The sequence below is a fragment of the Pteropus vampyrus genome, unplaced genomic scaffold (assembly GCF_000151845.1).
Source record: "Pteropus vampyrus isolate Shadow unplaced genomic scaffold, Pvam_2.0 Scaffold63, whole genome shotgun sequence".
Classification (NCBI taxonomy): Eukaryota; Metazoa; Chordata; class Mammalia; order Chiroptera; family Pteropodidae; genus Pteropus; species Pteropus vampyrus.
In genome coordinates, this window is record NW_011888844.1 from 2,825,895 (window position 1) to 2,839,998 (window position 14,104).

The 14,104-nt window shown below is 34.0% G+C and overlaps 1 protein-coding gene across 2 annotated transcripts in view; it reads left to right on the top strand.

Moving 5' to 3' along the window:
- Positions 1 to 12,654, top strand: part of APOOL (apolipoprotein O like) — a 78,712-nt gene extending 66,058 nt beyond the window's left edge. For both annotated transcript variants that reach the window (XM_011361149.2, XM_023531183.1), the window contains 3 exons: positions 5,135 to 5,248; positions 5,454 to 5,571; positions 12,238 to 12,654. In XM_011361149.2, the coding sequence (XP_011359451.1) occupies positions 5,135 to 5,248; positions 5,454 to 5,571; positions 12,238 to 12,326 (321 nt within the window). In that variant the 3' untranslated portion in view covers positions 12,327 to 12,654. The remainder of the gene's footprint in view (positions 1 to 5,134; positions 5,249 to 5,453; positions 5,572 to 12,237) is intronic.
- The last annotated feature ends 1,450 nt before the right edge of the window (positions 12,655 to 14,104 follow it).

The window sequence follows — 14,104 nt, forward strand, 5'->3', positions numbered from 1 at the left end:
TTTTTTTTTTTGGTTTTCTTTTGTGGGTTTCCCCTCTGGTGCTTGTTTTATGTTATATACTTTAGTTCTGAATCTTTGGTGTGCGGTTACCATTACGAATATGTAAAGGATACTTTATATATATATATATGTGTCCATTTTCTTCTGAGCTTGCCTTATCTCCATTCCCCTTTGCAAATTTGGATCTTTGAATCCTCTTTTTCATTTAGTGTTATCTCAGTTTGTCTCTATGTATGCTGAGCATTCATTACTATCTTGTTATAATGATTCTCTTATTATTATTTAAGCTTATAATGCCCTGCTCTTAGTAAGGGTTGCACTTCTCTGCTTCTCTTTTCCTGAAAGTCACTTTACTCCTAATTATGTATTTTTTTTTTTTTTTGGTCATTTTGTTTTAGATGAGCTGACCCCTTTCAGTATTTCCTGTAGTGCAGGCCTCGTAGTGGAGAATTCTCTCAATTTTTATAAGTTCAGAAAGGTCTTAATTTCTCCTTAATATCTAAAGGAGAGCTTAGCTGGATACATTATTCTAAGCTGTTAGTTCGTTTCACTTAATAGTTTAAACATTTGATTCCATTCCTTTCTGGCTTGTAAGGTTTGCGCTTAGGATTCTGATGATAATCTAATGGATTTTCCTTTATAAGTTACCGATTTCTTCTTCCTGGGTGCCCTGAGAATTCTTTGTCGTTGGTTTTTGATAATTTTCATACAATATGTCTGGGAGAAGGCCTTTTTGGGTTGAGATATTGGGTGTTCTGTTGACTTCTTGAATTCCAAGCTCCAGCTCATTTCTTAGATTTGGGAAATTCTCTTCTATTTGAAAATGCTTTCCAGTCCCTTCTCCTTTTCCTCGCCTTTGATAATGCCCGTTATTCTTATGTTTCCTCTCCTGATGGTATCAGCCTGTTCTTGTATTTCTCTTTCATTATTTTTCATTTTTTGGTTTCTCTCTTCTTCTTTCTGATTTCTAGATTTCTGTCTTCGATATCACTAATCCTTTCCTCCATTTGGTCGACTCTATTTCCCAAGCTTGCTATTTTATTTTTCAACTCTTACAGTGTGTTCTTCATCTCCAGGAGTTCTATTTGGTTCTTTTTGAGGGTTTCAGTCTCCTTGCTCTGCTCATCTAGATGTTTTTCAATTCCTGAAATTGTTGATATGACTTGTTTTGGAATTCACTGAATTTTTTCACAAGTACCATCCTGAATTCTTTGTTATTTAAATTGCATATTTCTGTAAGCTTATTTTCTGGAGATTTTTCTCTTTCTTTCTGAGATGCCTGTCACCTTGGTTGTTCATGGTGTTTAATGGACTATTTCTTCACCTGGGCATTAATGGAAATATATTCTGGTTCCCACCCCCCAAAAGATTTATTATATAAAGAGCTCCTTTTACCTGTTACAAAGAAAGCATTTTTCTTTCAGTTTCCAGTAGGTGGCGTCTAAGTCTCTTGGATCTCTGCTTTATATAAAGTCTTATTAATGCCTTTATTTTCCTTATACACATTCAATCACTCTCTCTATTCTCAGTCTCAGTCCCTGTCAGTGTTAGTGACATTTTTGGCATTGTTCGTTCAGATTCCCCTGGTGCTCCGTGGTGTTCTGTCTCAGAGGGTATGGGGAGAAGGTGCCTCTGGGTTGGGGTTTGGGGGCTGTGGCTGAGCCTCGGTATTACAACCATGGCTGGTAAAAATCAGCTGTTGTTTTTCTGCCATCCCACTTCTCTGCCTCTGCCCTGATAACTGGGCCCTATTGCAGGCCGGCTGCGGGTAGCTCACAGCTTTCCATGGCAGGGCTGTTCAGGGAACTCTCCGCTCCTTCTTCCCTCCCCCTCCTCCTATAGGTAGCTTTGGTGGCTGCGAGAGGCAGTTTCTTCATTTCTCCCAGTCCACGCCTGACACCCAGGGTTCTGATCTGTGGTATCTCTTATGCACAAATCTCACGCTCAGATGTGCTGGTGTGTAGTTTGGGTGTTTTTTGTTGAGTTTTAGATGTTCAACTTATTGTTTCAAGAGGAGAGACCTGGGGACGTCTCTCACTCTGCCATGTTTCCGAAGATCATCCTCAATTTTTAATTAATGGAAAATTACACCTGCAGTAGCTATCAGCAGATTAACATAATGCAAGAAACAGCCATTTTATTTTTTTTATTTTATTGATTTTATTTTATTTTTTATTTTATTTTATTTTTAGTCTCAAGTATACAGTACATTGGTTAGACATTTATATAGTTTATGAAACGATCTCCCTAATTGCTCTTTCTCTCCTGTGGCTCTCTACCTAGCCATTACTTTACTGCTGACTTCATTTCCTATGCCGTACTTCCCATCCCCATGGCCATCTATCAACTACTAATTTCTACTTCTTTAACCCTTTACACCTTTCTCCCAGACCCCCAACCTCCTTCTCCTCTGGCTGTCACCAGATTGTTATCAATATTTGTGTGTCTGTTTTTGATTAGTTTGTTCTTTTTGTTTCTTAGATTCCACATATAAGTGAGATCATATGATATTTATCTTTCTCTGTCTGACTTATTTCATCAGCATAACCTCTAGGTCCATCCATTTTATTGCAAATGGTAGGAAGGAAAGAGCCATTTGATAGATACTGAGATAAGATAATGGAGGCTTCTGAAAGTTAAAAAAAATACAGACACATATACAAACTCAGTTTTGAAACCATCTGGAACTCAGTAATACTTCCCATGAAAATCTGTATTATAGTTGTTTTGTCATATTCTTGTGAGCTTACCTACAAATCCAAATATTCTCCTAATAATTTGAACAGCTTGTGTCAGTATTTTATTTTATTTGGAACACATGTTTGGATTGAGAAGGAGAGCTTTGAGATATGCAGTTTTTTCTTTCCTTCTTCCCTTAATTACCAACATTTAACATTTTCTCCTCACTCTTGAAGCAGTGTGCAGTGTTACCAGAAGGACTTTCTGTACTTGTATTATCATTACTGCATCTCTTTAATTATGGATGCAGACAAAACTGCCTATTTAGTATTTTGAGAATGTCAGGGATATAATGCCCTATGTAGTTTGTAACGTAACCAAATTATAAAAGCTTATACCAAAGGAAAAGGGCATTATTCATTAAATGTATTTATACTTGAGATAATTGATGGGTAAAATGATCCATTTATTTTTAAGTCTTTCTTAAAATTTATGTAGGAATTAGACACTTAAATTCATGTAATGTTAGTGCTGAAAGAAACCTTTGAGGTCATTACATTCAACTTCCTCATTTTCTCATTAGGAAACTGTAACCCAGAGAAGCTTCACAGTAACTGATTCGTCTAGGATTCTGTTTAGTTCAGGTTTCGTACTTCCTGTCCATTTCTCTTCCCAGTGCATGATGCTACCTCTGATTCTTTTTGTTCGTTTAAAGTAATGAATTCATGTTTTCTATAAAATTGATACCTATTCATCCTTAAATAATTTATGGATTACAGAAAGTGTAGGGAAAAAAACAACTAACCACCTGAAATTTTTCCTTTCAGGAGAACATCAGTGTTAACATTTGATAGAATGTTATTCTAGACATTTCTCTATGCCTATATAGAGGAAAAAATAGATGGGTGAATGGGCAGATACAGTTTCATAAGAACAGGATCATAGTATAGTATGGATCTTATGTTTAATTAAAAAAAGGTATTTAATTTTACTTTGATAGAAGGAAAATTAAAGAATTGTTGATATTTAAATAAGATTTTCTGTGATAAAATAGATATTAATATGAGCTCCGAAAAGTCCTTCTATGGTTAATTCATGATTGTTACTTAAATTTTTAGAGTTGAGACCCTTGCTTTTCCTTTAACTGTCATACAACATTGTCATCTGTAACATTTGATAGATTCTAATATATATATATATATATATTAGATATATATTTATATATTAGATATATGTTATATATTAAATATAGATATTTGTATATATTATATATAAATGTGTATATGTGTGTGTGTGTGTGTGTGTGTGTGTATCATGGGTTCTTAACCTAAGATCTATAAGGGACTTCAGAGAATTTGTGACTCCCCTGCCCAAAAATATGAAAAATTGTATGTATACAATAGAAGGCTTTTAATTTGATATTATCAGGACCAATTAATCAAAAATGTTACAGTAGGAAGTTTTTTAAAAAATCATAAATATGTGCCCTAAATATTTTATTAAAACTATGTTCATTTTTCTCTTTTTTGAAGTAAGACTTTTCTATGAGTATGGGTCTCCTAGCTGAAAGTCCATAGCATCTTTCTTATAGTTAGCTATATCTGTAATATGTCTTCTACTCTTTTCAGTTTAGGTTGTTTTTTTTTTTTTTTTAATAGAATGAGCACTTAAAAACATTTTGTAAATAATATGAGAGTGGAATACTTTTAGATTTTTATTATTTTTCCTAGCCTTTTACAGTTGTCTTGCCCGTCTAATTTGACAGCAGTTGTTTTTAGTAATTCACTTTTGAGTCTTTACAAAGTATTTAACTTAATTTCCTAGATATAACAATTATCTTCATACTTATATTTCATCCTGTTATGTTGCATTTAAATTGTTTATAGTAAAACTAATGTAGAGACTCGGAGACAAATACAATTTATTCTTGGTAAGCATAGAAATCACTTAATGAAAGAGTACTTAGGCATGTTGGAAAGTATCTACTAGCAATGAATATTCAGCATTCTAGAAACATTTATTATAAATTTTTAAAACATCCTTACTTAATCAGACAAGTCTCTTAAAAGGATGTCAGGGGAGATTTCCCATATGTACCCTGCCCCTACACATGCATAGTCTCCTCCATTATCAACATCCCCTACTAGAGTGGTACATTTGTTACAGTTGATGAACCTACATTGACATATAATTATCACCCTAAATCCACAGATTACATTAAAATTAACTCTTGATGTTGTACTAACTATACATTTTTTAGCCTTTTATGTGAAGCAAATAATTTTTCGTATAAGATTTAGAAAATGGGACTTGGTGTTATACCATCTAAAAATTTATATTGTTACTATTGATTCTGACCTGGATGTTCATATAAAATACCTGACATAAATTTTTTAAGTATTTGTTATTTTAACTTTTAAAAATAGGTCATTTGACTCATTTTTGTTTTAATTAGGTAACCGGGAAAAAGGCATATGCTACAAGCCAGCAAATTTATGAAACAGTTAAATCATTATGGACAAAAAACAACAAAAAAGAGTCACTTCCTGAACCTAAAGAAAAAACTAAGGTAAAATTTAAATGGGCCAAAAAGGTAGACATTGAGTTTTGTTTGGGTGAGTGTTGGCTTGTAATGGGAGTCCTGGATAGAGGTTTTGGATAGAATGAAAAAAGATAAAGGGACATAATACCTTTGCATGCTATAATTTTATGAGATATTTTATTATTTTAGTAAAATAATTTACTTATGAGGGAAAAATTCTTTTTGTAAACAGCTAGGAAGCTCTGCTGAAATAGAAATACCTGCAAAAACAACTTACAATCTGAAACACTCAGTGGCTTTGCCAACAGAACTCAACTCTGAAACGAAATCCAAATCAGATTCCACCTCAGGTTTGTTTGGATAATTCAATTTTTGTTTTCATTCTTTTCTTAGATAATTCTGTAATATTATAGTTATTAATGTGAACTTATGAGTTTTCTTCATAAATGTTTTGTCTTTTATATTTGTAGTCTGTATATCTTTTTAGATTATGAGGTACTCAGGTACTTGGGACTTTTTCTAATTGTGACATAGCTCATAATATAGATCTTTGCTTATAGGGGTATAGAGTAGCACTCAGGTTAGGTGAGTGAAGCATTTAATATCACTTTATAAATGTGAGTTTTTTAATCAGGTGGAGAAAGATGTGCCTTTCTGTATTCTATCAATTGACAGGCTATGAATCACATCTACATAGATGAAATATCAGCTTTTCATTTCTTGTGCTTCTTACCCTTGTCAGTCTTAGCTTCCACTATCCATTTTATTTAATTTAAATACGGGGAGAACATTCAACATCAAACAGTGAAAACAGCACCAATTATAGTACTGATAACTTCGCTAGTAATTAGATATTGCCAATTAATACTTTGTGGGATCAAATAGTGACAATTATACTTTCTAGGTAAATACTACAATATTTTACTGTGATCAAAAAGAAGGTAACAGAGTGTTTAATATCATTTCAGTATGTATTCACATAAACTCACCAGTCACTGGCTTACATAGGTTTGTCTATCTGTGCCATGTGCATGGTAGTACCCATTAAGTTGTCTTACTGCAAAGGAAATAGGACCAACTCAGATGTAAAGAATTAGGAAATTATGATAATATTTCATTAGCAGGTGCCCTTTATTGAGCATCTCTTCTGTGGTGCAAAGAGTTGTAAATATTTTATTCAATTCTCACCCAAAAAGAAATTTAAAAAACCTGGTGTATATGTAATTATAATCATTTCATGATGAAGAGACTGAGACTCAGGGAACTTAAGTAATTTGCCAAAACTCATACAGCTTATGAGTAGTTATGTTTGTAAACTAGAGCTTCCTGACACCAAAGTCCAAGCTCTTCTCGTTGTATGTAGATTATCTAATTTCAAACCAGAATTTGGTCTCTAATATCAGCCTCCTCCTCTCTCAATCTTTGTAAAAGTTGTTACTGAGTAACAAAACTGATTTGAGTTTTACTCTTTTCCTTTGTCACCTCTCCTTTTCAATTAAGATAAATTATACAGTGTTTAAACTTTCTCTGAGTAATCCACAGTTGACCACATTTCCACAATTCTATAACATACCCATTTTTCTAAATGCCTGTCAATTCCAGAGGATCTTTGTGGAGATTAAACATGTCACAGCTTAATAGTGGGACCAAACCATCCCAATGTCTTTTCTTCACATACTGGATTCTGGAACACTTTACCCATGTGACATGGGTAATGTGGTATATGAAAAGCATTCTGAGGAGACATAGAGAGGAGAGAGATATGCCAGCAACTATTTATCTTTATCATATATCGTTCAGAGTTGATTACACAGTAAACTCTTAGGATTCACCATTTCTAGCATTCTGCATTTCACATGCAGTCCCAAAGGTCCAAGACATGAGAACAGTAGTGCTTTTGAGCACAGATTTTATATCTGATTCTGAGATCCAACATTTACTAATTCTGTTACTTGGAACAAGTTATCTAATACCTCAAGCCTCAGTCTCCTCATCCGAAAAATAGGGACATAATAGTATTCTTCTCACAGAGTTGTTGTGAGGATGAAATGCAATATTGCATGTAAAACACAAAGTACAATGTCAAATACATATTTCTCGAGTGTTAGAAGATATCGTTATCATTTGCCTAGAGAAATTAGCCATTTTGCCAATAAACAAATTTATTTTCATTGAGTACACACTGGGAACACATTACTTAGCTAGGGAACCTAGCCACGGCCACCATTTATCACTATATAGAATAGATTGGGCAAACTATCAAACTGTATATCATGGCTCTGAGTATGAGTTTGGTTGTTCTTTATCATCCATATGCATTTATGATGAAAATTATTACTTTGGAAATCACAAATTGGGAAATTTGGTGACATGGACTGCTTCAAAATCTGATGAAAGTAGGATGAAATCTCTCACAGTCTCACAGGATTAATGTCCCTCTAAATCAGAGGTTGGCAAACTCTGGCCCTTGTGCCAGATTTGGCTCGCCATCTGCTTTTTTGGAACACAGTGATACACGTTCATTTATGTATTATCTGGCTGCTTTTGCACTACAGTGGCAGAATTGAGTGCTGTGATGGAGACCTTCTGGTTCACAAAGTTGAAAATATTTACTCCCTGACCTTTTGCAGAAAAAAGTTTGCTGATTCCTGTTTTAGAGGGGTGAGATGTGCCATACATACATGACTCATCTCCCCCTCATGATATTTGCCAGTTTTTTTGTGGATCAGGAGACTAAGCAGTCAGTCTCAAAACCTTTGAAGGGCAACACCAAATTTCCTACAGTCTTTTAGTGCAAGGCTGACAGAAACTTACCAGACTCCATCAGAAACTTGAGAATGCCATATCTGAAGAAAAAGTACGAACCAGAAGTTGACTGATATATACTAAAACTGCAACTCAGCTCAGTGCCTGATTGGATTGAGATGATAAGCACTTCACCCTTCCTAAGAGAGGAAAAGGGCTACATCTGTGGTAGAAGATACTATGTGGAGCTTCTACAGTTCTTTTATACAGTGTCTACCATACAAGCAAACAAAATACTAGCCATGTGAAGAGTCAGGAAAATGTGACTAACAATCAAAAGAAGAAAATAATGACAGACCCACAGGTGATCTAAATATTGGAGTTAAGCAAAAAAGGACTTTAAAGTAACTATGATTAATATCTTAAATAGAAAACATGATGAACAAAATGGATGAAAAAATGGAGAATTTCACAGAAAATTGGAATCTTAAAAAATCAAGTGGATATTCTAGATGTGAAAAAAATGTATCTGAAATTAAGAACTCATCTGTTGGTTTTAACAGCAGACTGTATATAAGAAGGGACAGAAGTAACGAACTCAAATACAGGTAAACAGAAAATAGCCAAACTGAAGCACAGAGAGAAAAAAAAAATAGGATAGAACAAAATGTGAGAATATACTTGGCAGTGACTAGTACCTTTAAGTGTTTCAATTACTGAGAAGCTGAATGCTGGATATCACCCAATTTTATACAAAGGAAACAAAAATAGAATTTCTAACAATTTTAACTTCACTCATCAATTTATTACTGATCTGTCCCGTTTTTTGGTAACTAACATGCTTGAAATATGAAAGATAATGTGTGAAGTAAATTATCAGTGAAAAGATTTCACCTAATGGCTATTTGAGACAATAATTCATTGCTGTTTTATAACTTTAAACATCTTTATTCCTTTCTTGTTATAATACCAGCTTTTTAAAAAGTCTACTAAAAATTTTAAACATAAAATATTTTTTATTAGAGATTAAAAATTTGATAAAGTACAAAGATAAGCATCATAATGATTAGGGTCGGATTGAGATTCAAGAGGAGTTTTATGGCAGCTTATCCTTTAGGAGAATAGAACCCTTAATGAGCTCAAAGGATGACAAAATTTCTAAGAGGAAAGATATAATCTTTAATTACTCAGGAAAGCATGAAATGAATTTTTTTAAGAAGGCAGAAATCGAATGACCTAGGCTAAGTGGTTCTAAACCAGAGAGACACATCGCAATTCTTGAGGGTTTTTTTTTTTTTTTCCTTCTAAAACTCATTCTGCTTAAGAATTTTAAATCAGAATCTCCCGAGGTGAGGCCTCTAAGCAGGTGATTATAGGAAAAGATCCATTGGAAATTCTAAATGCGTATTCCTCTATTTAATAATTTCTGGCATAAGCCATGGGTAAATTCAAAATTCGAAGCCTTTCAACAAATTCTGAGAGGTGAGGATCTAAAGAGGTAAAGGGAGCATTTCAAATTTCAGTGAGCTGAATCTCTGACCAGACTTTGGAAAAGAATTTAAATTAAGGAAGTGAGTAGAAGTTATGGACATTGTTAAACAAATTAGACACATTTAGACTTATATAAAATAATTACTTTATATAGTATTATAAAATACTATATGCTTACTATATAGTATGTCTGATAAAGAACACTATTTCATAGTACCCTTTTCACTTGTACTGAGCAAAGGCTGCCACCAGGTAGCAATAAAGATATATTTGAGAAAGGAGCAGTTAGAACCACTGTTTCTTAACCTTTTTATGTTTACGGACCCCTTCTCAGAATAATGTTTTTAAATGCATAAAATAAAGCACATAGTAACATATGAGCTTCCTTAAATGTATTAAACAATAATATCTAACAAGATCTAATAAAGTCCATAGTTTTGAAATAGTAGTAAGTGTAAATATTTCAAGATAACTAAAACTATTTTGAGATATTAATATATCTGTGACTTTTATTAGTGACAAAATCTAAGGTACCATTAGTACAATTGTGATTTATTGCCTACATTCATTATTGAGGAAAATGTTTGTTTTCAGTCAGAGGTTAATGAAAATAAAGATAAATCTACCCCGTCCAAGTTTATAGATCACATAAATTTTATCCACAGACCTCCTAATGTTAAGAATCTGTGTCCCATGGAAAACCATAGTAGTGTCATGGGTGGTGATTACTGATGGTCTGGTTGTTTTTAATATATTTGGTGGTGAAGATACATAAAGATATTTCACACTTTATAAAATAGGAAATGTTTCTGGAAAGATAGATATAAAATAAATTATTGTATGTAAATCTATTCCTCTTCTTGGTTTTCATCATAAAAGTGGAAATTAAATTCCTCTATGGAAAAAAAGATGCATCTCCCAAATATAATAAGATCATTTTAAAATGAATCAGAGTTTGAAAAACATATTTAAAATAAAAACAAATTTCTGAAAAATGTTTTGTCTTATGTCACAAAGTAAATGTAAAAATAATTGTTTATTGCCTACTTACCATGCACAGAGTATTACATGCAGAATTTTGTGCACATTATTATATTGAATACTAAAAATAATTATATGACATTGTTAGCACTCTAATTCCCCATTTTACAGAAGAGCTAGGGTTATTGTGTTGGGTCAGATAAACCTGGATTCAGTCCCGAAGGTACTACTTATCAGCTGAGTGCCATTGGTCAACTTGTTTAATCTCTCTAAATTAAAATTTCCTTATCTGTAAACAAGGATAATATAAAAATATCATCTGTCTCATGGTGGTATTGTGAGATAGTACATGAAAATAATGTAGCATCTTGCCTGGCACACTGTCAGCTTATCAAGATCACTATTGATCCACATATTGCCAAATCCAGGAATCCATTCTCGATCTTCATCTTATGTAGTCTATCAGTAACTTTTAACACAAGTGATTACTCCCTCTCCTTGAAACAATCTCTTCACTTGGCCTTTGGGATACTACTTGCTCTTGGTTTTCTTACTACACTAACTGGCTGTTCCTTCTCAGTCTTCTCTGCTAATCTTCTAACATTTCTCCTAATCTTCTTAACTTCAAAAAGTTGGAGTATCCAAAGGGTTCATTCCTTAGACCTCTTCTCTCTTACCCTAGATGATCTCATATAGTCCCATAGTTTTAAATGCCATTTATAGGTTAGGAATGTAAAATTTAGAAACCAGCCCAGACCTCTCCTGAACTCTATAGATTCACATTTCTAGCTGCTTACTCAAAATTTTTGTACTCAGACGTTTATCGAGTAATTCAAATTTAGCACAGCCAAAACTTAACACTTCATTCGTTTTTCCCCAAACATGCTTCCCTGTCTCAGTAAACGTCAACTCCATTCTTGAAGTTTCTCAAGTTAAAGAGAAACTAAAGCTAACGTAAAGTTCTCATAGAACACGTTCAATCCATTTCAGAAATCCTGTCCATTCTAACTTAGAAAGTTATCCATAATCCAGTCCCTTTTCACTGCCTTTATTGCTAAAGCCCTAATTAAAGCCATCAGCATCTTTCTCCTGAAATACTGCAATAGCTTTCTAACTGGTCTCCCTACTTTCAGCCTTGTTCCTCTATAGTCTCTTCTTTCCATAGCCAAGAGTGGTCTTTTAAAAAACATATCATGTCACTCCTTTGTTCAAAACTGCCCAGTAGCTCCTCATCTCACTTAAAATTAAAAAAATAAAAATAAAAAATAAAACATTACTATGTTCCTTCATGGCCTAGCATTCCATTGTTTTCTGATCATGTCTCATCACTCTCACTGCACCCAACATCTCCATATCTTGCCTACTCTGTCCAGGCATATTGGCCATTTTATGGTTCCTTAAACATGCCTCAGGTCCATTATACTTGCTTTCTTCTCTTCCTATAAGGCATTTCCCTCAGATATCTACAGGGCTCACCCCCTCACCTCTTTCAGTTTTTTGTTCAAATATCACTTTTCTAGAAGGCTTACCCCTGGTCACCCTATTTAAATTTGCAAACTACCCCAGCAATCCATATGCCTCTCCCTATTCTATTTTTCTGCATTGCACTTACCACCATCTGATACATCTTTTACTTAATTTATTGTCTTTCTCACCCAACTTGATTGTTAGGTCCATGTTGGCAGAGATTTTTACCTGTTTTTTTTTTTTTTTTCACTGCTGTAGTCCCAATACCAACAATAAATTTGTTGAATGAATGACTAATTTATTTATTTTTTTTCATTTTAATACTTTATCAGATGCTTCACTGTTTGTGCCTGACCTCAAGCTCAAGGATCACGGGCAGTCCCATCCAGAAGATGTAGATATGTACAGCACTAGAAGCTGAAAGAGTCTACATAGAGAACTACAAGATGTGTGAAGTTGCAAATGATGAAAAAAAAATCATGTAATTAGTAACTGCAATGCATAGAGTATAACTTAAAGCAGGTTTTTCCCTTAAATCTTCTAATGTATACTTTGACCAATCACATAAGTGATTAAAACGCAAACAGAGAATACAATTCAAAAATATTAAATTGTTGGTGAAGAGACAGAGATAATAGTATGAAGATACAGCTAAATTAGAATGATGTATGAAAGGATTTGTTCCCTATCCTCCCACCCGCCCTTTTCCATTTCCTAGAATTGGAATAAAATATCCATATTTTATGATAGTTGGGCTTGGCTTCGTGTCTGTTTCATTAATGTTACCTCCTCTTAAATGTCCCAAAACACCTCTAACTATTTAAGAGGACCATGCGCTCCATGGGACCTTTAATGCTGCTTGGCAGACCTTCTGCTGGTTCCTAGGTGATTTCCTATCCTGTTCCCCAGGAGAGATATTATAGACCTTTTATTCTCAAGCCTCCTATACCTGCCAAAGATGACTGTGTCTTCTATTACATAGAGGGGAAAAAAAATAAGTTATTAGACATGACTATTCACAACTTCTTCCCATCTGCCTTCTAGACTTACCTCCTTTTCAGCCATGCCATCCCCTTTTTCTAAGGCCAATGCTTCTACTTGGGTTCCTGATCTCATTCATTCCCATCTTTTCCAATATCATATCATATCTGGCTTAATATCCCTCTTTTCATCTTTTCACTCATTTCTTTTCCTCAACCTCTAAATAGCTTCTAAATTTTCTTATCCAAAAACAATAGTAACAGAAACCTTTCCCTAATCCTGCCTCTTCCTCTCAAACTATCTTTTCTTTCTCCTTCCTATGATTGTCATATTTTATAAAAAGTAATTAACATCACTGTCTTATTTTCTCTCTTTCAGTTCCTGACTTATGATACCCTGGCCTTTATAACTACTTGAATTTTATCTAATTATTGACTCTTGACCACTCCCTTCTTGAAACTCACTCCTTGCTTTGCTCTGTTATTCCTGCTTCTCTTGTTATTCTTCATTCTTCCCTTGCTCTGAATCCCTTAAGTGCTGAGCCTCCTCAGATTGTACTCCTAGTCTTTTCTCATTCTGTATGCTCTCTCATTTTCAATCAACATACTTCACTGTCTTCAGCCACCACTTATATCTTTATTACTTATATGTCCAGCTCCCGTATTTCTCTAGAGCTATAGACCTATCTTTGTAATTATTTATTAGTTGTAGCCATCTTACATCCCATAGATATCCCCAATGTCAATATTCCAAACTAAATATCTACCTATCCTTATTTCTGTTTCTCAGATCTATTCTACCTTCTCTAATCTTTGTTCTCATTGGAGTCTTCATCATCACTTTCCTGGATTATTACAGTAGCCTTCTGGTTAATCCGCCTACCATCAGTCTTGCTTTCTGTTACTTTAGAATGTGTTCTGCTTGTAAGTAACAGTAAATCAGTTAACAGTAGCTTAAATAAGAGTCTATTTAAAGTCTGGATAGGCAGTATAGGTTTAGTAGTGTGGCTCATTGGTGCCATCAGGGACCTAGACTTTTTCTGTTTCTGCTCTGGTCTTTCACATGTTGATTTGTCAACTCATGCTCACAAAATGGTTGCTGTACCTCTGGGTAATATATACACACTCAAAACAAGAAGAGGAGTTAGGACAAACTGTATATCAGCTGTTTATGACCCTCATTTATCAGAAAAAGCTTTTTTAGAACCCCTTTCAGAAA